This window comes from Rattus norvegicus, chromosome 15, assembly GCF_036323735.1.
Source record: "Rattus norvegicus strain BN/NHsdMcwi chromosome 15, GRCr8, whole genome shotgun sequence".
Taxonomy (NCBI): Eukaryota; Metazoa; Chordata; class Mammalia; order Rodentia; family Muridae; genus Rattus; species Rattus norvegicus.
This window is the reverse complement of record NC_086033.1, coordinates 5,276,740-5,303,906: the sequence shown is the minus strand read 5'-3', so window position 1 is coordinate 5,303,906 and position 27,167 is coordinate 5,276,740. Positions and strand designations below refer to the sequence as shown.

Genomic DNA, 27,167 nt, shown 5'->3' with positions numbered 1-27,167 from the left:
TTCTGAAAAGCCCACTGAATCTGGAAGGCAATGTACCCCAGGATATGTCCTGCAGCTCAGAGTAAGATGTTGCAAAAAGAGGAAAACTGACTGATCTCCCACTTTGTGCTTTCAAACAGAACAAATACTTAAAAACTTAGTTTCTCCCTCCGCCCCATTACAGAATCTGATTTCAGCCCTGCACACTGTGCTCTCTTGGATCCGTGGATGCTAAGCTGCAGGTTCTGGAGATGCCAACCCCTCAGATGAATTCAATGTCTGCTCAACTCAGTCCATTCATTCACAGTTCCTGGAGTCATTGTGTCCACGGACCCAGACACCCATCGCCGATCGAGAGTATTCCACGCAGGGGATCGAGTTCCAGCAAGCAGAAGGATCTTCAGTCACAGAGCACATTGGGGAACTTACCTGACATGCTGGACAGAACTAAGAGGTTAGTGAGAAACAAGTGTGTGTGAATACCATCCTATGTCGCCATCTTCTGGGCAAATACAGAATTACATCCTATTGCCTTACTTTGGAGTCCAAGACTTCCTTCTAGCCTCTCATGTGCCTCTGTTCAAGTCACAGATGCAGAAATTCACAGCCAACCATTGGACTAAGCCTGGGGACCACAATGAAAGAGTTAGGGGAAAGCCTGAAGGAACCCAATATGAAGAACAACAATATCAATTAACTGGAGCCTTCAGAGTTCCTCGGGACTAAACTACCAACTAAAGAGGATATGTGGTCCCGGCCACGGCTCCTGATACATAAAGTGTAGAGCATGTGTAGCAACAACTGGCTCATCTGACATCTCTGGGATGGGAGGCAACTGGCCCTGTAGAAACTTGATGTCCCAGAGAAGGGGGATGCTAGAGGGGTGAAGTGGAAGTGGGTAGGTAGGTGGAGGAGTGCCCTCTTAGAAACAAAGAGGATTGGGAGGGTATGGGGGTTCAAAGTGGAGAGACCAATGATGGGGATGACATTTGAATTGTAACCAAATAAAATGACTAGTGTATAATAGATGGTAACAGATGTCTCCTTAAGGACTAGATATTCATTATCTGTAACAGGTTCATTGAAAGTCAAAATCCATAATTGTTTTGACTTACTTATTATTGAAATTTCACATAGATGAACCCAATCAACATTTTAACTTCTCTCCTTGCACCTATAATAAATCATTAGTTACCTTTATAAAACAATTTAAAAAGCAGTTAGGGTTTCTACTCTCTTAGGCTTCGATACAGTGCCTCATTTTAGCTGTCCCTCTCTATGTTCCCTCCATTGCTTCCCTCTCCCTGTCTCTTCACATTTCACATTCCTGATCCTGACAGTGTCCCTCAGCCATCCATGAGTAAACTTGTACTTCCCTAAATGAGGACAATCTGGCCCACGTCCCTAGACCCTCACACTAAACTGATCATACAGTCACACAGATTGAAGAATCAACAGCTAACATCCACATTTAAGTGAATATGTATCCCATTTGTCTTTTTCAGCCTGGATTACCTCATCCAGAATGACTTTTACTAGATCCATTCATTGTCCTGCATAGTGCATGCTTCCTTTTTGCCTTTTGTAATTGTTAAGCAGAAATGCAGTCTGTAAATGCACCACATTTTCTTTATGCATTCGTCCATTAAGGGACAACTTAAATATTTCCAAATTCTAAGTATTATAAATGAGCTTCACTGAACATGGTTGAGCAAAGGTCTCTATTCTAGGATGAATCAACATCTGGACATAAGACCTGGAGTTGTATCTTAAGGTACAACAATTTTCACCTTCCTGAAGAACCATCATACTGATTTCCGAAGTTGCTGTAGAAGTTTGCCTTTTCACCAGGAGACTATGAATGTTCCCCTTGCTCCATAACCCAGTCAACTTGAGTTGTCACATGTGTTATTAACCTTAGTCATACTGACTAATATGAAAAGTGATCTCAGAGTAATTTTGATTTGCATTTGTGTGATATACAAGAATGATGAATATTTCTTATGAATTTCTCAGTCATTTGAGTTTTTTCTATTATGAATGTTGTGCTTAGATATGTAGCACATTTTAATTATTTTTCTTGATATATAGTGTTTTAGTTTTTCAAATACATTTTTATATTAGCCTGTTGGGCCCTACCTTGGAGTGTTTCCCTTCCCCCTCGCTGTGCCTTTCAGCCTGCTGTGGCCAAAAGTTGTTTACACTCTTGGCAGCTGCTCTCGGCCCCTGATTTGGGGCCAGGACCTTCCATGGCACCCATTCCTCTTGCTGAGCCTTTCAGCTTATTGATGTTAAGAAGTTGTTTATGCCCCTCTGTTGCGGCCAGGACTTGCCACGATGCAGACTTCTCCTGTTTTCTTACTTTCCTGGTTGGGGATTTTCACCTGCTTTATTGTTTTTCCACGGCTTTTGCCTCTGGTATATAAGGAGATCTCAGTAAAGCCCGGAGAGCATTCTTTTAACACGAATGACCCAAGTGTGTGTTTCTTCTTAACTCTTAATAGGCCTATGCCCGGTCCTCAGTGTCCTGATGACACAGGCATCATCAAATGGAGGTCCCACCAAGATCGGGAAAGAGAGGACAACCTGACGAGATGGTCCCAGGAAGCCCACCAGTGTAGGAGGGACACATTGGGGAAAATGGGCCAGGAAAGGTCCCAGTAAGCAGGATACAGAAGGACCGTGGGAATTGAAAGCACATGCAAAAGAAAATAAAGATTTGGGATAGTGGTGAATAAACCTTGTAAAAAGGGACAAGGTAATAATGGTAAAATGTTTTTGTGTACGTGTTCTTTTAGAGTTATGCTAAAATCTAGAGAAGCAAAGTCAATTCTCATAGATGCTTTTAGTCTTTGGACCCTGATTAGAGACAGTTTACACCCTAGACAAGAGAGAAAATGGTTTGAGAAAAACAGTCCTCCCAGACTCTCCACAGATGCTTTGGCAAAAGAAGGAAAATGAGATTAAGCTTTTTAAGAGCTCTCCTAGGGACATCCTGCCTCCTTGCTGACTCCTATTAGAGAAGTGCTTATTTCTGGTTCTGGGTCCGTTAAGAAGAATATCTGGGTCCTTTTGGTGGGACACCATCTAGCTCCTTCCCTCTATGTGTATTGTCTGTCCTTGTTGCACCAAGCTGTCCACGGATGTCAATTTATGTCTGGGTTTTGCTTCTCGTTGCTTGAATGTTTTGTGTTTCATGCTTAAAAGAAAAAATGGTGAAAACTTTAAATGCTGGTTGATTCCCCCCTTGATTTAGTTTTAAGTCCTTTCAAGAAAAGAACAAATAAATAAAAACAGTTTCAATTGACCTTTGGAGCCCTGCATCCTAGATAACTGGTTATCTCTGGTGTTAACTGTCATGTGTGTCTCTGACTGGATCCGGCCTCAATGGAGGAAGGTAGCTAGGAGCCTAGGTCTGTCCACTGGGGAAGCTCCCCAGGGGGCTGGCTAAATGTCTACACTAGCTGGTCTTAAAAGTGCCAGTAGCTTCAAAGCTACTATGGTAAGGGAGCTGGTGTCTGTTTCTCTTAGAGAAATCTGTGACTGTGATTATTGGATTCAACAGGTAACAAGGTGCTTCATTTAAAATGATAGCTACAAAAAGTAAAAATGGTAATTGATCTAAATACTAAAGATATGTATAATCACTTCATTTTTTTCTGTTTGGTTTTAAATGTATAATACGCTCTACATGTCTTGGCTATAGGTTACTGGCTTTTTTTTTTTTTTGGTTCTTTTTTTCTGAGCTGGGGACCAAACCCAGGGCCTTGCGCTTCCTAGGCAAGAGCTCTACCACTGAATTAAATCCCCAACCCCAGGTCACTGGCTTTTAAGTTATTGGGTATGGTTAAAATTTTTAACATTGGTAACAGAAAGTTGGCTTAAAACTGGAGTCATTGTAGACAACACGTGGCATGAGCCAAGCCAGGGAAACAGGTCTAGATTGGGATAATATTTTAATATAACTCATGGAAACCGGACTTTAAAAGAATTTAGGGAAATGTCTCTTTGCTGAGGTATTAGAGCCTGCACCATCGTTCCTTCATATGCAAGGCTTGGCTGCCATACTTTATAGCATGAGGAATGGACTTGGTGTTTTGGAGAGACTGGATTTTGGAGGATAGATAGTTTGGTGGAGGGTGAGTTTTGCTTTCCAAAGTTATGGCTGTGCTCTGGGGTTAGGAGGGAAACTTAAAGATTGTGGTTAATGATTGCCAGTGTTACACTGACTACAGTTTACAGTCTGATCCCAGACAGACTCGGGATTCTAACTCACACATATTTGTGCTTAAGAAAAAATCAAACAGGTGGAGACTGTGACAAGGGTTGATGGGTCTATGGAACTTATAAGAGCATTACAGCCTGGTTGCTTACTGCAACTGCTATTTCAAGAAATACATATAGAATGATTATAGGTTTAAGAGATTGTTTTTATGCTGTTTCTTGCACTCTTGGGTTGTTGTGAAATATTTCATTTCTTGTGTTTCCTTGGGTTTTGTTTGACTTGACCATACATGTGTATGGCTTTTCGAAAGAAAAATGTATTCATTTTTATTTATTTTGGTGAATTGTTCTTTGGCTGACTTTTGTCTGTGGTTCATCTGAATGCAGTTCCCTCGGTGGCCAGAGGAGGGCACCAGATACCGAGTTATAAATGATGGTTAAGCACCCTGTAGGTCCTCTTGAGTGAAGCCAGCAGGTTGCCCAGGTCCAACTCCAGTTCTAGCTCCCTGTGCACCATGATGTGCTAAAGCTTCTCTACTTCCTCCTGCTCTTCCTTGGCCAGCAGCACCTCTGCATTTTGCCCCTCCATGGCTCTGGCTTGGGTCTCAGTTCCCTCACTTTTGGGGATTTTAACTTTAAGAATGGACAGAAAGATTACAATTTGATATTTGCCCTATACCTGAGAAGCATTTTGCCAGGAAAAGGGAGTTTCCATTGCACAAAATGGGATGGTAAGACAGAGATTTCAGGAAAAAACATGGGTGAATATATTGAAACCATGCCCCCTCTCAAGGTACACTCCATGAAACAACATACTCCAGCTTGCATACATTTAAAGGTGTAGGAAAAAAATATTGGCCTCTGGAGAACAGTAAAAATTGTGGGAATTGGACTATTTGTCACATGCATGGACCCTGGGTTTATACATTTCAGGAAGAAGAATATCCATCATCCACGGTCTTTAGATCTATGGCTGTTAACAAAGATGTTCTATCCATTTCAAGGCCTGATACAACTCTCCCTCTCCTCAGCAACTGAGTTGTAATGAAGCAGTGAGAACTCTGAAGCTCTGGAAGGAGAGTGAGCGAATGGGTGTTCCTGGCTCAAAAGTGAGTCTCTGGAAAACCACTGCAGAACCTGGTCAGTCTGGTAGAGGTAGTTAGCAAGTAAGCTATGGCATTTCCCAGTGACATCACCGGTAGTGTCTTCCCTGGAAATTCTCTTGTATCCAGGAGACACTAGAATGTTCTGTGATGTCACCAGTGTTGTGGTGACACCAACTGCCTGAGCGATTTCCCTTCTTTTCCTAATGTGTTCCCGAGGAGGCATGTTCTCCAGGATCCTCAGTCTCTTTCGGAGGGACAATCATATCCATGCAGGCACCAGACCAAGGCAGAGGGAGGCCAGCCCTCCATCACGTTGGAGAAGAAGACGAATGGAAAGGTCCTTGAGGAGGTCAAGTGAGTACTGGGCAGGGCAAGGGGGATTCCTGGAGGAGGTTGGCTTGAGCTGGTCCTTCCAGGAGTAGGACGTATGATTTAGAGCCTCAGTCTTCCTAAATGGCTGACCCAGATTCAACAATTTCTGATCATTAGTTTGACAGAAAACCAAGAACTGTTATATGTCAAGGGGCTTTCCTTGGATCTCTTTAACACCATGGGAAGTGTCAAAGAATACCAGGATGAGCCTTTATAAGAATAACAAAGAATAACAGGATCGGCTGTTGAAACACTTCATTCTCAGCAGTGTCCTGTAGATTACTTGGGTAATTGATGCCAAGAGGGATACTCTCCTGGTCATATATCAAGGTCTCAGTTACTTTGTCCTTGAACACACATGATTAGGGATTCAAGATGTTAAGCAGTTTGAACTCAAGGACTTACCTGCCTCACATCAGACATTAGCTGAGAACGTCCTCCAATTCTTCTTGTTTAGGCCAGCTTTAGAATTTCAGTGCCAGAGGAATGGCTTTAGGAGGTGTGGTCTATATCTATGATGGCATATGTCATCCTATGGCGATGATGGTGGGGAACAGGGACCTAGCTGAGTTCAGCTTAAAGATAGCTTTCTTGCTCTGTCAGGGATTCACTGTATCTGTAGAACTGTTCATCCTCAGACTTCTGTTTTAGACTAAGCATAGTTTTCCTTGACACTGTGTCCACATATATGCCTGTTCACTGGTGTTTATCTACCTACAGAGTCTGATCAGAAGGCATCATCCCAACCCTCCATGACACCTGTTGAGGAGGAGAGAATGAAGCGTCTGGAGAACATCAAAATTGCTCTCCAGAAGATGCAGAAGGAGAGAGATGAACTCAGGAGAATCCTGGCAGATTACCCGGGAAAGAATTTAAATGACAGGTAGTCACAATGCAACTTCTGTTAAATCCACATTTCCTCACATCACAGTAGGCTACAACTCCAGGGTGTCCTCATGGTCAAAATCACTTTCCTGATTGCATCAGAATGTGAAGTCCAGATGGGAAAGAGATGGTGGCACAGGCTATTTTAATTCCTACAAACGTAAATAATAGCCTGTGGCCTGAATCACAGTCTGGGAGTGAGTGTACTAGTGTGTGAGCTCTAGGTGTGTGGTTTAAGAAGCCTGGACAGGTGTTGGCTTGTGGGAATTTCTAGGTGATCTGATTATGACCAATCATTGTTGTAATTGACGTGGAGGTGCTTTGGGTTCAGTAGGTCCTGTGAAGAGCTGGAGGGGCCTAATCCCACTTGTTGCCGCATAGTGTGTGACTGGAATGACAACAGGGGATCATTGGTGTTCTCTGATTATATTCACTGTATTTGGAGATAATGCCACAGCCTTGTATTTAATTGGCATTCTAATTGTATTTGCGAGAGAGAGAAAGAGAGAGAGAGAGAGAGAGAGAGAGAGAGAGAGAGAGAGAGAGAGAGAGAATGTGTTTTGTGTGAGTATGTGTGTGTGTATGCATGTGTGAGTGTGTTTTTGTGTATCACTTAAGATCTGGGTATTCTATGTTCTGATTTGGCCTGAGAATTATCCTGTGTCAATTTTCATGGCATGATAATGATGAGGCTGAGAGCCTCACTGTGAGCAGTAGAACATTTCACATCTGCTCAGGTGGACGCACATGGGAATCTCCTGGTGCGTGTTATAAATTCTTTTCCCTGTAAATACTGTTCATGTTCCTTTGGGTTTTCATGTAGCAATAGATTCTATGATTGAGAATTGTTACCTAAGAACAGGAGAATAGTCTTCATGGGTTTAAGTTGGAGCCTGGATCGTGGCACAGGGTCCTCGAATGTTCTTGGCAAGCTAGTCAATTCCTTCAAACTCCCTCAGGGAGCTCAAGCAAATCAGCTCCCTCCTTTTGTTTGCTGGCACTGCTGTCCCTGTGTCCATAATAATAAACTTATAAATAGCAAATGGACGCAATACCAAGGATCAAGGTGTGGCATGTCCTAGGCTGGGGTAGTTCAGGATTCAGTCTGAATTCATGTAATTCTTGAATCCTTCATTCATAATGTTATTTCATCCTTGGACCATGCCTTACCACAGGAACAACTTTGAGTCCGAGATGCTCATGAAGCAGCACGAGGAAGTGATGACCGACATGAAGAAAATGAGCGAGCAGGTCAATAGAGCTTTGGTCAAATGTACACACCTCACACTGGAAAATGACTGGTACTGGTGAGTAACTTACAAGGCTGTGACCCCAGCACTAGGCACAGCATGTGTCAGCCCATTCTTATGTTTGAAGTAAAGTGAGGATCAGGCTTTATAGTGTTTGAAGCAGACCAGGAAGCCTGTGTCTAAGGAAGGCTCTAGGATTTTTACCTCTTGTAGATAGTTTGACCAAATGGAAAGAGACTGTGAGATTCTTCAATCATTGTCCTTCCCTAATAGGGATCCTGTACATAGAAAATGTGTGCACAATGATGGAGTTATCAATCAATCTTGATGCTCTGGGGCTGTGACAGGACACACACACACACACACACACACACACACACACACACAGGACACAGAAAGATTGGCCTCCAAGTGACATTCTAATAAAATGGACAAATAAGCACACATAGGGATTATGTCCTCTTCTGGGAAAAACTTGAATCAATGATGTCAGGTTTTTGAGAAGTGCCCTGAGTCTTCTGGAATGTTGCTCTTTTCTCCATTTGACCTGACTCTAGGTCATGCTCCATGGCTATTCTGGACTTGGACTATAATCTGGGGCTCTCTTCCGATCAGGACCCTAGAAGGAGCAATGGACTTGGAGAAGTGGGAGGAAGTTGGAGACTGGCTGGGAGTCACCATTTTTTCTTTGTGTCTCAGCCGCAGCTTCTGCCCCCTCCTAACTGAGTTGTTTGAGCTGAAGAACAATGCCCAGAGAGCACGGCATGAGAACAGGGAGCTTCTATGGGAACAGATTGCACTGGAAGAGTCCATTAAGGAAACAACAAGGATCTGTGGGGAAGCCAGTATGAAAATCCGTGTAAAAAGCAACCTCAGGTAGGATGAATGACGCATCAAGGGCAGGTTTTCCTGATATCTAAGCATAAACCAAGTCAAACCAGTTTAACCTTCTCCACCTTATCCAGACACTCTCCTAGGTCTCATCCAGTTGTTCATCTCTTTGAACATTTACAAAACTTTCTGTGATGTTAGCTTCATGCAAGAAACTGGAGGATTGACAACCAAATCCTCCTGCTCAACTAGAAAATGCATTTCCTTAAGGGGGATCTGTTGATCACACACTGCACACTTACATGCCATGAGGTAGCCATCTTTGTAGTGCACAGAACTGATTAGAGTTCAGTTCAATTGCCAAAAGAATGGCTCTCATTGTCAACTATGATGGGGCTTGTGGACTTTCTCTCCTTTTCCCCGTACATTGAAAATGGTCCCTCCTGCCTGTCCAAATCGTGGTTTCTAGTGACAGAGCTTGAGAAGCAGTTTGTCCGTCCTGTTTTATGTCAGTGTTTTAGTGTTCTTTCCTGTGGCTTATGTCCTGGAGCTGACTGGATGAACAGGGATGTAAGAAAGACTTCTCTCAGGGTGAGGGTTTGTGTGAGATATGTGAGGATTAAAGGGAAATTTTTCTCCAGCTCTCTCAACCTAGTGTGCCCAAGAAGTGCATTCCCTACACAGGTTTACTCTATAAGGGACGGATAGCAGTGTCTAAGCTCTCACTTGACACATTTCCTTTGCCTCATCTCTATTCAACAATATATATATATATATATATATATATATATATATATATATATATATAGAGAGAGAGAGAGAGAGAGAGAGAGAGAGAGAAGAGGAAACACAATTTTTCCAATTAGTTTTAAACTGTTCTTAATGGGGTTTTGATCACTATTGAAATTATTACACTGGGAAAACTATTCATCAACATTGACATTACTTGGAGAAAAACTCAGGAATAGGGTACAGGGATGTGAGGAGAGGCTGCTGTGTGATGTCCATGTACCTCAGTGTCGAAACTGATGACTCAGAGCTCTTCTGCCTTCTTTGCTCTCGGTGTATAGTAACACTGGAAGGTCATGTGGCTTATTGTGTCTTCTCAACATCCTGGTTATGTTAATCGTTACCTGCCACCACTTTCTCTCCAGATTGGCCTAAACTTGGTTGAATACACCTTGGCTTTGGAGTTTGGCCTGGAATTTGTTAATTGAAAGATTAATTTGCTTAGAGTTGAATCTGCAAGCAGAAGATGTCCAGGAGTTATGCTGAGGTGGAATCACATCTTTGCCTCAGACAGAAACTTAGGCTCAAAATCGTCCAAAGCACTCACCCTGTGTTGTGTTGTGGCAATCTTAACCATTGTTATTCAAAATCATTTGATCTGAGTGAAAATCATCTGTAAGGAGGGTTTAGAACAGTGATGACCCTCAGACATTGCTGGAGGTGTCAAATGGGTAGCCCTGTGAGAAGCTGTGTACAACTCTTGTGAAAGTTCAACCTTTTGACACAGCGATTCCAGAAGAAGTAGGTGTGAGCAGAGAAACTGTGGCACATTAGTGTTTAGTGGTTCACCTCAGAGCAGCCATGAAGCAAAATTACCCAGATGTCCATCAGTCAGAAAGTGAAAAGGTACAATGTTGTCCAGCCCTTCCATGGACTGTGGCTGAGTTTGATTATACCTGCCAGCATTTGGCTTTTAATTAGCCTTCTCTTACTCGAATTATATCTGATAGCATCCCATTACAAGTTTTACCTTGGATTGTGGTTATGGAGATTTCCTAGCTGTTTGTGCTGGTAGTTTGTTTCCCCTGTCAGGTACTGTATGGTAAAGGGACCTCATATTGAAAAATGCAGCTCACTTTGCATGCACTGGGAAACAGTGAGCAGAGGACTGAAGAGGCTCACCTGCTCCCCCCCCCCCCCCCAGTGCTCTGTTTCCTGAAATCAGCCTCCTGTGCACGGCCTTGTGACCTTGCTAAGCAGGCTTGGCTAACAGGCCTAGATGTCACATTTCTAATTTCTGATTTTCAGGGGAATACACTTTATTGGCTGAGCTGTCTTTAGGTTATGCTCACTGTGTACTTACTCCACTCCAGGTTTTTTTTTTTTCTTATGCCACAATAGTAGACTGGGTGATCCCTTGTATTACAATTAACTGGGAAACTAACCACATTCTGCAAAATACTCTGCTTGTATATGTGAACAAATACATTTGGGTGAGTTCAAAAGTGTGTATGTCTGGGTGTATGTCTGGGTGTCTGTCTGTCTGTGTCTGTATACATGTATGTCTCCATGGACAATATAATCTTCTAATGACCAGGATGAGGAGAGAATGGAGGAAAGTCTGCAGGACCCCCTGAATCAGCAAAAACTGGTCACTGAGCAAAAGGCCTTGTCTGAGAAGATGCAGCATCATTTCGGTGTCACTGAGAGGATTTGAAAGCACAGGATGAGAGGACCCAAGTAGATTCCCTGTACTTATAAACTGTCTTATTGGGTGTGTGACTTTCTCCATAGTTCTCAGCACCTGTCACCTAGGAGCAGCTCAGAATACTTTTCTTGTCCATTTTAAAAGAAATTCCGTCCATGAAGTGTATGTGATCCATAGAGATTCTGGCTATTGTGTACTGATCCCTCCAGTCTGTGCTCTCTTGTATTATCTGAGCCCAGTGCCTTTAGGTCTCCCCACAAATAGTTTTACGATACACATAAACAAAGGAGTGGTATAGTTTATTTTCTGCATGAGTATCTCCTTTGGACTTCAATGCCTACCCTCGGCAAGATTTCCATGCAGCATATTCTTGCCAAGTATAATATCACTTCAGTGTGCATGTACTTCTTGAGATATTGTTTCTCTGGGTCTTTGCAGATATTGAGGTTGTCATGTGGACCCCAGGCATATTCCTGCACTGGAGGAATAATAATAGTCTTCATTTCAGTGATGGCCAGACTTCCAAGGCCTTCCTATTGTTTTCTAGTTTGTTCATATCTCTCCTCATCTGACATTGAGACATTGCTACATGATATTAAAATATAATGTATACGTATGATTGGAATTATCTGCTGTTCACTGTTTAATTTTTAGCAGTTTTAAAAGCTGGGAAAATATGCAGGCCTGTGGGATCTCTTACCCTTCTCTCTTGGGCATGAGAGAATGACCTCAGATGAAAGATCATCCTGGATTATCCTGCTGAATTGTGCTGCTGTGTATGGGATAAGTGACATGGCAGGTTCTCACCAGGCCTTTTCCACCCCTAGGTCTGAACACTGCAGCAGAAGCTTTCCCAGGGCACAGAGCAGGATTACAGCTCTCAGAGACAGAACTGTCCACCAGGAGCACTGAGGGTGCAAAGATTGACACCACCTCCCACATCTCAGTCCTTGTAACCATACCAATCTTGGGCTAAATTTGAAAGACCTTGAGATGTGGCCTGGAACACGCCTCACGTTTAACCTTTTGACGACTTGTCCATCAACAACCAACCACTCCGAGTGAGGCAGGTCTACATTCATCTTGAGGAGATTTTTACCATCTTACCTGCCGTTCTGCTGTGTTTGCAAGGCCAGCAACAGGCTGGAGTTATATGTTGAAGAATCAGCAGGAATTGAATGCTGACTAATTTACTTGTTATATTTGTTTTTAGTTTGAAGTTTTGTTTTATGCATTTGGTTTTATTTGTTTACGTTTGAAGTTTTGTTATTTATTTGTTAACTTTAGTTTTTTAATTAATATGCTATATTCTTAAGGCTATATACATTGAACTCATTGACTCCCCACTTTAAAATGTTCTCGAATAAATTAATTTTTGCCAATAAATAAAAATGTGACCTTTAACCCTTCACTCACAAGACCGTCCTGAGTCGTGTGTGGTTCTTCCTCCTGTAACAGCACAAGTGTAAGGCAACAGTGGTTTTCTGCAAGTCTCATGCAGCTTAGGCTTCACCATCAGTTCACAGCAGCCAGAGCTGCACAGGAAACTGTGCTCTTGATGTAGACAGTGTATCGTGCTCTGTGGATCCCACATACATGATGAAAATTATCCTTGCTTTATCCCTGTGCTCACAAATTTAGCTTCCTTTATAGTGACAAACAAAGGAGAAACACAAGTATTTCTCTAATACATTAGAGGAAATAAAAACATTCAGTATAGGAATATAAAAAGCGACCAGGACACACAGAGCTGTATGCCTCTGCATTCCTTATAATAAAGCATCGGTTATAACTGCACATTTATTGAATTCCAGCAATTTTGGAGGAACGATATTTTTAAATTTTTTATTAGATATATTTCTTTACTTACATTTCAAACGTTATTCCCCTTCCTTATTTCCATCCTTAAGCCCCCATTCCCTTCCCTCTCCCTTCCCCATATGTGTATCCCCTATACATCCCCCTTATTGTTCACCACTATTCCCCTGCACTGCCCCTGGAACATTTTCTTTATTGTTCTGTTGGTTTGTTTGTTGTTATTCTTTTTCTCCCATTTTTATTAAATTGGGCATTTCTTATTTACATTTCAAATGTTATTCCTTTTCCTGGTTTCCTGTCCATCAGCCCCCTAACCCCTCCCCTTCCCATTCTAAATGGGTGTCCCCTCCCTGTCCAACCCCCATTACTGCCCTCTCCAACATTCCCTACGCTGGGGGTTCAACCTTGGTAGTACCAAGGGCTTCTCCTTCCAGTGTTGCCCCAACAATGTTATTTACTGCTACCTACGCAGGGTCAGTCCATGTGTAGTCTTTGGGCAGTGGTTTGGTCCCTGGAAGCTCTGGTTGGTTCTTATGGGGTTGCAAGCCCCTTCAGCTCCTTCAGTCCTTTCCCTAGTTCCTCCAATGGGTGTCCCGTTCTCAGTTCAGTGGTTCGCTTCAGGCATTTGACTCTGTATTTGACATGTTCTGGCTGTGTCTTTCAGGAGAGAGCTATATCCGGTTCATGTCAGCATGCACTTCTTAGCTTCATCCATCTTATCTAGTTTTGGTGGATATATATCCATATCTATATCTATATCTATATCTATATCTATATCTATATCTATATCTATATCTATATATCTATATATCTATATATCTATATATCTATATCTATATATCTATATATCTATATATCTATATATCTATATCTATATCTATCTATCTATCATCTATCTATCTATCTATCCATCTATCTATCTATATGGACCACATGTGGGGCAGGCTCTGAATGGCCGTTCCTTCATTCTCTGCCCTAAAATTTTCCTCCCTATCCCCTCCTGTGAATATTTTTGTTCCCCCCTTAAAGAAGGAGTGAAGCATCCACATTTTCGTCATCCTTCTTGAGTTTCATGTGGTTTGTGCCTTAGATCTTGTGTATTTTGAGTATAACTAAGAGGCGAGGATGCAAAAGAATCAAATGGATAGCTTGAGGCCAGAGGTTAGTGGTGAACACCAGAGGGAAAGATCATTCTTCCAGAAAGAATTGGCAGGTTTCTGGTAACTCAGCTTTACCAGACTACTTGTCTTGGGTCCACAGAACTCTCTGAGTTGCCAACACCAAGGTATGTTACGCCTACATACACTGGACAGTGTAGAAGGAGATGTCAAAGCCAGATGTCACATTTACACCTATGTAAATAAAAAACAGAGATCATTTACCCAGAAAGGATTGCATACAGGTAGCCAACGCTAGGATAAATTATGGGAACCTGAATTAACTGACACATGGCCTCCTAGAGTCAGATAAAAGTACCTGCTTGTTTTTATTGATACCCTTTCTGGGTGAGTAGAAGCTCACTACATCGGACTGAAACTGATCATAGAGCAACTAGAAAGCTCTGCTAGGAACTTTCCTCCTAATTTTGCCACTGACTAGGAATGCTGTCCTATAATAGCCCAGCTCTCATGGCCAAAGCCTATGAATAACAGTCAAAGATGTATGAATAGTTTGGAGTCTTTGTTGTGCAGAATTCTGGGTAGGTGGAAATAATGAACAAGACATTAAAGGAGACACTAAGAAAACTCTCATTAGAGTCCAGGAAAGGTGGAAAGGCTCTTTTCTTATTTTGGGACTGCTGTACTCCATACAAGGAGGGATTGAACCCTATAATATTATGTTTAGAATACACGCCCCATTGCTTCTAAGTCTTAGAGATCAGAGGTTGGCAGAATTCTTCAACTATTTTATTCTTGAAATCCTGTCTGTCCAGTTCTCTGTAAAGTCTATTACTTTGACTATCAGAGAGACCCAGTGAACCTCTAAATCTATCTACAATATCCCCTATATTGGACCTGGTGGTAGTGGGCAACGAAAGGACAATGAAAGCAATTTGCAATGAACTTACGTGGCGATGTTTTACACTCTTACAGCTATGAGGTTAGGTGGAATTTTAACATGGATTCCTCACAACTAGGTCAAGAACGTAGAAGCCACAGATGACAAGGCCAAATAGACTCCCTCCAGAACTTCTGGACCTATTAAAGTTGAGCTTTCACCTGACCTCAAGCCCTTCCACTCCCTGCCCAACCTCCTGGATCTTACATTTGGCATGAATACAGGATCATGGTCCAAACTCTAACACCCTCAGGCCTGGCCCTGGGAACTCAGGAAGGTGGACACTAGAGAAGTGACGTCTAATGGAACTGCAGAGGACCAATCTCCGTCCACGTTGTCCTTTGCTCACTGATATCTGGTTATTTTTTGGAGAAAGGATTTGGAAGTTTATCATCTGAAGTAGGTGCACAACATTTAAAGTTGTATATTCACTGTGTAACTGGATTAACTATGTTACCAAGATCATTGCAACAGAGGGATGCAAAACAGAGACTTTGTGAGTACACATCCATGAATATATGTAAAGAAAGACACCTTGGAAGGAATGCACAATAAGAAAATGAAATCCAATATCCAATAAATTAAAGGTCTGGAGGGAAATACTGACTTTTGGGAAACAGGAAAACCTAGGAAATGGGAATGTATGTCACAGGAATGGATCTGGGAATAAAATTATTATGCAGAAGAATGTCTTCCATCCCATGTCCCGTGATCTTTCTCCCCATGCCAAGCCCCTGACGCAATCTGCCCTTTCAGAGCATGTAACTACTAATGGAGCAAAGAGAAATCTCTAGCTTTAGAGGGAGGAGATATGGAAAGGGTTCCATTGTGTCACTGGAGAGCCTCCTGGAGATGGCACCTCAGAATCTGGTCACCATAAGGAAAGCTGGTTAGCAGGAGGCCCTGGCAGTTCCCAGTGACGTCATCCAAGTGCTCTCCCCCAACCTGGCCTTCTAGACAGAGTAGCGTAAACTGCAATAAAAGGATACACTTGAAAGTAAAACTTGGAGGAAATGCACTGGCATATTTACATTGTCACTGTGAACTGTAACATTCTTCTCTTGGCTTCTGTGGCCAGACATGAGGGCTCTGAAGCTATGCTGCCTCCTGTGAACTGTGAATGAGCTTGTGTCACACGAAGCATGTGAATGGAGTGAGAAGACAGTAGGAGGACCTTGTGACACTGCCCTCCCAATGGAGACATGGAAGTGTTGACAATCACAGTGGGTGAGTCTCAAGCTGCACTTTGAGACCCAGCCAGGCTACGTTTCACCTGTCAGCTCACTTCCTGCACATCCACCACAGGCCAAGGGCAGGCTCAGATGAAGCTCTGTTGAAGACAGGTGCTGTCCCTTGTGAGCTGTGTCTCAGGGTATGCGGAAGACCATTCACCCTCCTGTGATGTGGGACATCAGAGTAGTAAGAGGCAGGCAAAGGGGACAGTTCTGTGTTTGTTTTTCTTGGCTACCATAACTACATCTTCTAGGCTAAGGATTTGCTCATGGAAGTCTGCTGTGTCACATGTGTAAAGGCCAAGCTGTCTGAAGTCTCAGTAACACAACTGGCTCCAGGCTGCTTTCTCAGTCACTGGGATTTACACGCAGTCCTTCATACCTTGTCTTCTAGATCCACAAATTCTTGTCTGGCTTCATATGGACAAGGTACTTTATATGTCTTCTTACTAATAGTATGCTTTATAAGTGTGCTTATCCAGGGTGTTTTGTTATATATTTTAAGACTATTTTGAGTAGAATATTTCCCTGATTTCTTTCCCATAGTTGGTTTTTGGTATACAGGAAAGATAATGAGTTTTGTGTGTTATTTTGCATTCTACTACTTTAATGAATGTATTTTCAGCTTTAAGAAACTTAATTTTTTAGAGACAAGTTGTCTCTATTTAGGATCACCTCTAACTAATTCATATTTGTCTTTGCATTTTAAGTATTTCAATCCACATTATTTCATTTTATATTTTCAGATGATTATGAGGGGAATTTTTCCCAGATTTTCTCATGGTATGATTTGGATTGGCATAAAGGAAGGCTAAGAAATTTTGTGTGTTCCCATTGTATTGTGCTTTTATGAATGTATTTATCAGTCTTAAGAGATGGTGATATTGGGGTTGGGGATTTAGCTCCGCGGCAGAGCGCTTGCCTAGCGAGCCCAAGGCCCTGGGTTCGGTCCCCAGCTCCGAAAAAAAAAGAAAAGGAAAAAAAAAAGAGAGATGGTGATACATTTTTTAGTTTTAAAAATAGTATCACGTCATCTGCAAATGAAAAGATTTTGACTTCTTCATTTTTCATTTGGGTTACCCAAGTTCACCACCCACCACTGATGCTTATTGTTATTTATTCCACTTTTCCTCTGGGTTTCTCTCTTGTCTCTTTTCATTGTTGCTACTCCCCCCACCCTTTGTCCATCCTTCCCTGCCTCTACCTAGGTCCTTCCATCCTTCTGCCTCCCATGATTATGTTCTTCCCCTTCTAAGTGGGTTCAAGCATCCACAATTTGGCCTTCTGACATGTTACCCTTCGTGTGATCAATGAATTGTATAGTGGGCCTTCTGAACTTTTGGGCTAACATCCATTTGTCACTAAATACATCCCATGTTATGTCTTTTTCGATCTCTGTTACTTCACTATTTTCCAGTTCCATCCCTTTGCCTACAAAGTTCTTGGTGTATTCATCTTTGATACCCGAGTACTGTTCCTCTATTTGAATAGAGCGCACTTTCTATATTCATTCCTCAGTTGAGTTGAGGTCTATCGTGGTTGTTTCCAGCATTTGACTAATATGAGTAAGGCTGCTATGAACATATTCATCCACACGTCCTTGTCATATGTGGATCAGGTTTGAGTATATGCGCTGAAGTGGGTGGTAAAGCTGGGTCTTCAGGTAAAGCTATTTGCATTGTTCCCATTATCCTCCACATTGATATCCAGAGTGGCTATACAGCTAGTAATCACACCAACAATGGAGGAGTGTTCCACTTTCTCTACATCCCAGCCCACTCTGCTGCTGCCTCAGTTTTCTATCTTAGCCATTCTGATTGGTGTAATGAAGGATCTCAGGTTCGTTTTGATTTTCCTTTTTCTGATAACTAAGGATGTTGAACATTTCTTGATGAGTTTCTCAGGCATTGAGATACCTCAGTTGAGAATTCTTGGTTTAGCTCTCTATCCCAGTTTAAAAGTCGGGTTATTTGGTTGTCTGGGAGTTTACCTTTTTGAGTATTTTGTTTATTTTTAATTTTGGCACACTCTCACATGTAGGGTTGGTAAAACTCTTCTCCGAATCTGTAGCTTGCTGATTTGTCCTATTGGCAGTGTCCTTTGCTTTAAAGAAAGTTTTCAGATTGTTGAGATTTCATACATTTACTGTTGATCTTAGAGCCTGACCCTTTGGTATTCTGTTCTGACAACTTTCTCCTGTGCAAATGTGTTCTAGGAACTTTGTGACACTTTCCCTTCTATTAGCTTCTGCATGTTTGGTTTTATGTGGATTTCTTTGATTCACTTGGATTTGAACTTTGTAGAAAGAGATAGAAATGGATCAATTGGCACTCAACTACATGCAGACCACCAGTTAGGGTAGCATCATTTCTTAAAATGCTTTCTGTTATGTTCAAAGTCCTCAGTCATCAGGGAAATGCAAATCAAAACAACCCTGAGATTCCACCTCACACCAGTCAGAATGGCTGAGACCAAAAACTCAGGTGTTAGCAGATGCTGGTGAGAATGCGGAGAAAGAGGAACACTCCTCCACTGTTGGTAGGATTGCAAACTGGATTACCTCTCTGGAAATCAGTCTGGAGTTTCTTCAAAAATTGAACATTGCACTGCCTGAGCACCCAGTATACCCCTCCTGGGCATATAACCAAAAGATGCTCCAACATACAATGAAGGCACATGGTCCACTAAGTTCATAGCAGCCGTAATCATAACAGCCAGAAGCTGGGAAAAACGCAGATGCCCTTCAACAGAGGAATGGATACAGAAAATGGGGCACATCTACACAGTGGAGTACTACTCAGCTATTAAGAACAATGACTTCATGGAAATTTTACGTCAATGGAAGGAACTAGAAAATATCATCCTGAGTGAGGAAACCCAATCACAAGAAAACACACATCGTATGCACTCACTGATAAGTGGACATTAGCACAAATCTCAGATTACCCAAGATGCAATCCACAGACCACATGAAGTTCAAGAAGGATGACCAAAGTGTGGAAGCTTCAGTCCTTCTCAGAAGGGGAAACAAAAATATTCACATGAGGAAGTATGGAGATGAAGTTTGGAGCAGAGACTGGAGGAAAGGCTACCCAGGGACTGCCCTAACTGGGGATCCAGTCTATATACATCCACCAGACCCAGACAATATTGGTGATGCCAAGAAGTGCGAGCTGACAGGAGCCTGATATAGCTGTCTTCTGAAAGGCACTGCCAGAGCATGACAAATACAGAGGCGGATGTTTGAAGTCAACCATTGAACTGAGAACAATGGAGGAGGCAGAGAAAGGATTGAAGGAGCTGAAAGGGTTAGCAACCCCATAACAACAATAATACCAACCAACTATAGCTCCAAGAGACTAAACCACCATTCAAATGGAACACATGGACAGACCCAGGGCTCCAGCAGCATATGTAGAAAAGGAGTGGCTTGTTGGGCTTCAATGAGAGAAGAAGCCCTTGTTCCTGCGAAGGCTCTATGCCCCAGTGTAGGAGAATGTCAGGGCAGGGTGGCAGGAAGGGTTGGGTGGGGGGGAGAACACCCTCAGAGAAACAGCGTGAGGGGGATGAGGTAGGGGGATATGGGTGTGAAACAGAGAAAGGCTATAACATTTGAATGTAACTAAGAACAAATAAAGAATAAAAAAATTTAAAAGGCATAACAAATGCAAAAGATTGGGGTGCCATTCCATACTCGTGATGTGTTTCTTCTGTGAGAGCATAGTGATTAACTCACTTCTCTATGACTGTCTTCTTATTTGAAAGTAAATAATGGGATCATCTGTGGAGTGGTTAGTAAGAATAAAAGCATTGCCTAACATGAATAGGTCCCTCCAGAGCGTGAGCTTAATATTCTAGGTATAGAGCAATTAGCTGGGGGGATTAAAAACAAAAAGCAAACAAAAAACAACATCAACGATTAAAATAAATTTTGAATGCTGGGATTAAGGCGTGTGCCAACAAACACAGGTCCTGTCACAATTCTAGCAGTCGCCAGCAGAGAGAGCTGTGAGGTAGTGTGTGCTTCTTCCTTTCCAAGATACCCCATGGCCTCAGGCCTGCATCCAGTGAGCTGGAACGTAGAGCAGCCTAGTTGAAACTCCTGATGTGTTGATTACCTGAGACCATATGAGTTAACTCTCTTCTTCATGCCTTTTTTTCTTATTTGAAAGTAAATAATGTGATCATGTGTGGTGTGGGTGGTAAGAGTAAAATCTTTAACATGAAGAATAGGGCCATGAAGAGTGTGGGTAACATTCTAGGTACAGAGCAAATAGAGGGAATTACCAAAGAAAACAATGGGAATTCTAACAACAATTGCAAAAAAAGAAGAGAAAAAAAGAGAAAATAACCCTTATGGGTGATGGGATTAAAGGCATGTATCAACTCTGACCAGCATTGTAGGTATTTCCAATAAAATATTTAAAAAAACAAACAACCCTATTATTCTTTTAGCAATTGCAGCAGAGAAGACTGAGAGATCGTGTGCTGCTGCCGCCATGCCATGATCCTGTAACAACAACTGCCTTGGTGATAGGAGCCTGTATGCAGCAGGCCCATTGGTGGGCCTGTCATCTCAAAAACAGATGCTTCAGTCGTCTAAAAGATTGGACTCCAGTATACTTCAGGCCAGGAAAGAAGCCAGCCACCATGAGTGAAAGAACAAAGGAAAAATTACATTGGAAAAATGTGTGCCTTATTTGGAAGAAATGACCCTAAACTTTTGAGGCGTCCACCATCTCCACCCCTCTTTTTTGAGTTTTGCATAGCGATGTTGTCCAACTCCAGGTGGGATTCAGAGGCAGAGCCCTTCCCAGAGAAGACAGACGTGATTTTCACTCTTACGTCTGTGAGGTTAGGAGGCATCATAGCACAGATTGAGCGCACCTAGGAGAAGAACACAGAAGCCACAGATGACAATGCCAAACGGACTTTTCCCTGAACTTAGGGACCCACTAAAATTGAGGTTTAACCTGACCTCAGGCCATTCGACTCCCTCCCCATCCTGCTGATTCTTATATTTGCTAGGAGTAAAGTATCAAGGGGCAACCCCCGATATCCTCGTGCCTGGACTTGGAAATGAAGGAAGACAAATATTGGAGAAGTGATGGCTGTCGGGCTACAATGTAGGAACACGCAGTCCAGGTTGACCTTTGCTCACTGATGACCAAATTAATTGTCTGGCTATATTTGAGAAAGGGATGATGTCCAACTTAATATGTAAAAGAAGGGACAGAAATTTATGATTTTATATTTGCCCTGTAGTTAATCCCTCTATATTCCCAAGAAAAGGAAGTTTTTATTGCAAAAAGTAGGATTATAAACCATTGACTTTGTGAAATACATAGACGTTTATGTGGAAATAGTCCTGGCTATCAAGGAATGCCCAGTAAGCAAATATTATTCAGGTTTTATAAAATTAAAAGTATAGGAGAAATATATTGGCCTCTAGGAAACAGGGAAACTTTGGGAATTGGACTGTATGTATGTGCATTGTCTCAGGTGTAGATTTATTATTAAGAGAAATCTCCCTCATTTATGGTACCTAGGGATTTGGGTGCTAACAAAAATCTCTTCTCCAATTCAGGGTTGTAACCAACTCTCCCCATCAAAAGCATTGATGACATCCGATGAAGCAGAGAGAAATATCTAACTCTGGAGGAGAAGTTGCCAAAGGATATTCCCTGGGTCACAGGAGAGGCTGCAGAAAAGGGCCCCATAGAAATTGGTTGCTTTTGGGAGAGCTGGGTAGCAGGGAGCCATAGAACTTCCGAGTGACGTCATCAGTAATCTCTTCCTTGGACAATCTCTTGTATCTAAGAGAGCACTAGAATCTTCTGTGATGTCACCAGTGTTGTGGTGACACCAACTGCCTGTGGGGTTCCTTCAGTGCCTTTTGGGTTCACAAACAGGCATGTTTCACCAGCTGCTCAAGCTCGTTCAGAAGGAGAGGGGAGACCAAGGAGAGACCAGACCGAGGCAGAAGAATGCTGGCCTTCTGTATTGTAAGTACGGAAGAATGAAATCATTCTGGGGAAGGCACAGTGAGTACTGGGTAGAGTTGGGGAACTTCCTCCAGGAGGCAGGTTTGAGCTGAGCCTTTCAGGAGTCGGCTTTACAAGCAGAAGCCTTGGAATTTGTCAATGGCAGACCAAGAGTCAAGACTCCTGATGATTAATTTGACAGAGAGCCAGGAATTGGCAGGCCTGCAGTTTCTTTTCTATGAGCTTTTTAATTTCTACTGCCAAGGAATGCCAGGAGGAAGCCCTATGAGGATAACAATGTGCCCGTTCATGGTTGGGAGTTGAAGCACTTCATCCTCTAGATTCCTGTAGGTTACTAAGTCTGTGGTGACAACAACAAGGAAGGATGAACCCCCTAGTCATGAATTGAGGTCTCAGACACTTTAAGCTTGAACACACGATTAGGGTTTGATGGTGCTGTGAACCCCAGGATTTACCTGCTCCACGTCTGTTATCTGCTGACAATGTCCCTAATCTTTATGTCTCAGGTAGATTATATCTTTCAGTATGAGGGATCATGTAATAGTGAGTGAGGCTTATGTATGGCAATGGAGGTTGGGAAGAGGGAAATAGCTTAAGAGTCCACATTAAGGATAGCGTTTCTTCTCTTTCAGGGATTCAACAAGTCTCCAGCCTTTCCTCTTCCTCAACCTCCATTTTGAGACTCAGAATGGTCTTTTCTACCCATGGGCTATCAAATATGTACATTCACTTGTGTTTATCTATCTACAGGGTTTATTAGGAAGGCATCATCAGAAAATTTCATCAGTAACCATGAAAAGCCTATAAAGAATTTGGAGGAACTAAAACTTGAAATCCAGAAGTGTAAATCTGAGCGGGATGAACTTTCTCAAATCCTGGACCTTTATGTCAATGATGGTTTGAACTACAGGTAGTCATTATGCCCTGTAACCTACTGACTGTCTTGTGCTCTCTCTGCTAAGCCAAGAGACATCCAGAAAGTGTTTCACCTCTCATCCTGGACTTTAAGGAGCCTTGGCAGGTGCTGGCCTGTGAGAGAAGCTAGGTGCTGTGTGTTTAGGGTCAACCTCTCTTGTACTTGACCCTGAGCTCCTTGGAGTTGGATTGGATTTTTTCAGCAGCTGGAAGGACCTGGTCACACTTGCTGCATCTAAGTGTGTGAATGAAATGCCTGAATGTCATCACTCTTCCTCTGATTTTGGTCGTTATACACTGATTCTATGGCACCTCCACGATAAAGTTGGCATTCTAATTATGTTTGTATATGGGTTGGTATGAACGTATGGATGTGAAAGTATTTGTGTGTGTTTTACTCAGGATCAGGGAGTCTGGGACCTTTGATTGGGTCTGAGGATTTGTTTGATGAACAGTTTGCAGGTCATGATAGTGATGAGTCTGTGGAGGCCGTCATTGATCAACAGAGCACTTTGCTCCTTCTGTTTACCTTGCTGGCACATAGGACTCTCCTGAGGGGAGGAGGTGTTATGAATCCTCTTCCCTGCAAAAAGTAGTTATGGCCTCTGGTAGTCATGTAACAAGGATTGAGAATCCCTGCTTTCAAAACAAGAGAAATGTCATCACATCTTTCTGTTGGACCCAAGGCTATGGCACGGACTGGAGGAAACATCTCATACTTCTTACACAACTGTTCAATTCCTTTATGCTGACCTGGCCAGATCTTGAAGGTCGGCTCCCTCCATTTGGTCCCCTAGCTCTGCCGTCCAATGCCCAGGATAATGAGTTTAACCAGCACCAATAGGAAGGAGCAAGTTTGTGTTATATAAATGGGCTTAGGTAGTCCAGAGAACACTCTGATTTCATTTATTTATTTATTTATTTATTTATTTATTTTCCTGCTTTGAACTTTATTTTCTTTTTTTAATTATCCAAGGATGGTTTACTGTGACCTAGAAAACGTCACTGTGGGAATAAATTCTTGGCACTTGTTATTCCCAAACATGCAGCTCTCAGACTTTCCCCCCTCCTATACAGAGGGTCTTTATAGGACCATACTTCACCAGCCTTTTAAGGATTACTTATTTCAAAACAAATGCATGCTGATTTGCAGAGAAATATTTTCTATGGAAGAGTGATGGTTTGAGTCTCACTGTTGTGTTTTTGCTGTGGTCTTTGAGTTTTCCACTTTCTTCCCTAGCCCCATTCCTTGAATTTGAATTTTTTATTGACTATTTTTTATTTACACTTCATCTAATTGTGAAATCATGAGTTCAGACAGTTATTTGTTCCTTGGGCCATGTTCTAACACAGGCTGAGTGTTGAATTGCCAATGCTTAAATCCCAACATGAGATGAGAACGATGGATATGCATAAGATGACCAACTGGATAAGTGATGCCATGGAGAAGTACAAGGAGCTCACACAAGAGAACAATTCCTACCAGTGAGTCACTGACAGAAAGGAGACCCCAGCAGTAGGCGGGAAATACTTCTGTCCAGCTATGACTTTGAAAAAAGATCTGGGATCCATGAGAAACACATGGGAAGATTGTATAGCTGCTGAGTCTTCTATCAGCCCTCAGAGGGGATTGGCCCTCTACCTGCCAATGACTTTAGAATACCATGAACACATAAGCACCCATATGCACCATTTCCTCTACTTTGATGTATATATACCCTCTAGTGTCAGGATTTTCTGAAGTACTTTGATTCCCGTGGACTGCGGACTCGGGATTTGACCTGCCTCTAATTGGTGCAAACATGCAAACTGTGGCTCTAGTCTGGAGATGCCTGGGGATGGGGCCCTTGAAGGGATGATTGTACTTGCAGGAGTGGCAGGCAAATAGAAACTGCCTGGGATTTACCATTATTTGTTTTTGATTCAGCATCAGAAACTTCCACCTCCTGAATGAATGCAATGAATTGAAGAAGAATGTAAGGATTTTGATGAATGAGAACAGAAAACTGCTGGGGGAGCAGACTGAACTGCAAGCATCCTGTGAGGAGGGAAAGAGGTTCTGTGAGGAGGCCAGCAAGACCATCTACACCGCAGATATTGGATCCTTGTGTCCTGTTACATTTGAGTAAATTGAATGTATCCTTGTGAATCAAACAGTGATCTCGAACTCGTCACTCTTAAGAACCTTCTTTATTGAGGTGTGATGTAACCATCTGAAATCCCACAGCTCTCAGGCAGAGATGGATCTCTGCATTCTCACAGGGATTGGGCATCATAATTACTTCCCAGTCAGACTGAGATACAAAGACAATTGTACTTTCAGTGTAGATTGTGTGTCCAACTCTGAATACCAACTTCATGATGAAAAAATTATCAATGCTGTATCCTTATCAAATATTTAGTGACCACTAAAATATACTCTTTTGTGGATGAGAGTGTTGAACATATTAATGGAATATTCATCAGGTGTTCTGTAGTACCTCACAGGAAATAAAACAATATTATTATAGGGAGTATAGAAGCAGTCATGAAACAGAATTGCTTGCTTTTGGTTTCCTTCAAACATGATATCAATTGTAACTACACAGAGGAGATAATAAATTGCAAGACCTTTCAGGGGATAGGGTTTTTATGGTTGGTTGTTTTCTTGTTCTTCTTGATTAGGATGATGACTTTTGTTCTTGACAATGTACTATGTTCCATTTGGGATTTCAACTCAAGCAGAACACATAGATTACAATTCAGTTTCTAGATTTCTTTAAAAGCTGGACAAAATATCCAGGCAAAGATGCCCTATGAGTTTTCTCCTTTGTTTTTCCCTCCTTTGGGTGCTTTTGTTTTTGTTTGTTGTTGTCGTTGTTTTTATTTTATATTTATGAGTGTTTTGCCTTCTGTAGGTCTGTGCATGCTGTTGCCCAAAGGCCAGAATGGGTCACTGTGTTTCACCTGGAACTTAAGTGACAGAGGATTGTTAGGTGCCCTGCAGGTCTTTTGAGAAACAAATTCTCAAATGATGAGCCATCTCTCCAGCCCCTACTGTGAACTTTTGTCCTTCATCGTGTTCCTTACTAGTTGCAATGGATCATACCTGAATAAAGTGTTTCTTGAGATATGTAGGGACACATTTATGGGGTCTGCATGCTAATTATCTAGACTTCCAGGCATCTATGTGAAGTTTTAAGTTAGGGTTTCGCTGCTCTGAACAGATACCATGACTAAGACAAATGTTATAAAGGACAGCATTTAATTGGAGCTGGCTTAAAGGTTCAGATCTTCAGTTCTTTATCATCAAGGTGGGAGCCTGGCAGCATCTAAGCAGATATGGTGCCGTAGGAGCTGAGAGTTCTACATCTTCATCTGATGTTTGCTAGCAGAATCCTCAGTTTCAGGCAGCTCGGATGAGGGTCTTAAAGCCCAGACCCACAGCGAAACACCTGACCCAACAAGGAAATACCTACTCCAAAGAGCCGTACCGTATAATAGTACCACTCCCTGGGCCAAGCTTATACAAACCTGCACATTCCACTCTGAGGCCTCCAGAGGCTTCTTCAAACCTATGAGACTATGGGGGACACATAGTGGTGTTTCTGAGACTTCCTTTTTCAATTCAATTTATCTGATTCTCATAACCTTGGTCTCACGCAGAATCTTCAGACAAGTGCAAAAGGTAGCCACATTCTTTACCATAAAACCTCCCCAAAGAGTCTCTAGGCAAATATTGACATTCTTCACAGAAGGCTTGGGACAGAGTCACACGATTTAAACCACTTTCCGTAACAACGTCTTCCACATTTGTTCTAGGATGGCCCAGTAAGCCCTATTTACAGCATTCCCACAGCTTTCCAGATCCAAAGTCCCCATGAAAGAGTCAGAGATGGGGCCAAGCTGAGGCCAGTGGGAAAATTCCACCACCAACCTCTGAGCACAGAAGGACCCCTCCCTTCCAGGAGGAGTCGAGCTATTGTAGTTCCTGCAACAGCTGCAAACCAGACTGTTGAAAAAGCCTCCTGTGACTCCCCATCCGACTCCCTCAGAAGGTCCCAGAACAGCCCACT

General features: G+C 42.3%; 1 protein-coding gene across 1 annotated transcript; it reads left to right on the top strand.

Annotated features, from left to right (window-relative positions):
- The first annotated feature begins 2,033 nt into the window (after positions 1-2,033).
- On the top strand, positions 2,034-12,502 carry LOC134478849 (uncharacterized). The gene is made up of 5 exons (XM_039093772.2): positions 2,034-5,663; positions 6,402-6,564; positions 7,742-7,873; positions 8,516-8,692; positions 11,912-12,502. Exons 1-5 carry the CDS (start codon positions 5,513-5,515, stop codon positions 11,994-11,996), a joined length of 708 nt encoding a protein of 235 aa, XP_038949700.2. The 5' UTR covers positions 2,034-5,512; the 3' UTR covers positions 11,997-12,502.
- The last annotated feature ends 14,665 nt before the right edge of the window (positions 12,503-27,167 follow it).

Coding starts and splice junctions, on each gene's coding strand:
- LOC134478849 (XM_039093772.2), top strand. CDS start 5,513: ATGTGTTCCCGAGGAGGCATGTTCTCCAGGATCCTCAGTCTCTTTCGG. Junction 7,874..8,515: donor CTGGAAAATGACTGGTACTG/GTGAGTAACTTA, acceptor TTTGTGTCTCAG/CCGCAGCTTCTGCCCCCTCC. Junction 8,693..11,911: donor CGTGTAAAAAGCAACCTCAG/GTAGGATGAATG, acceptor TTCCACCCCTAG/GTCTGAACACTGCAGCAGAA.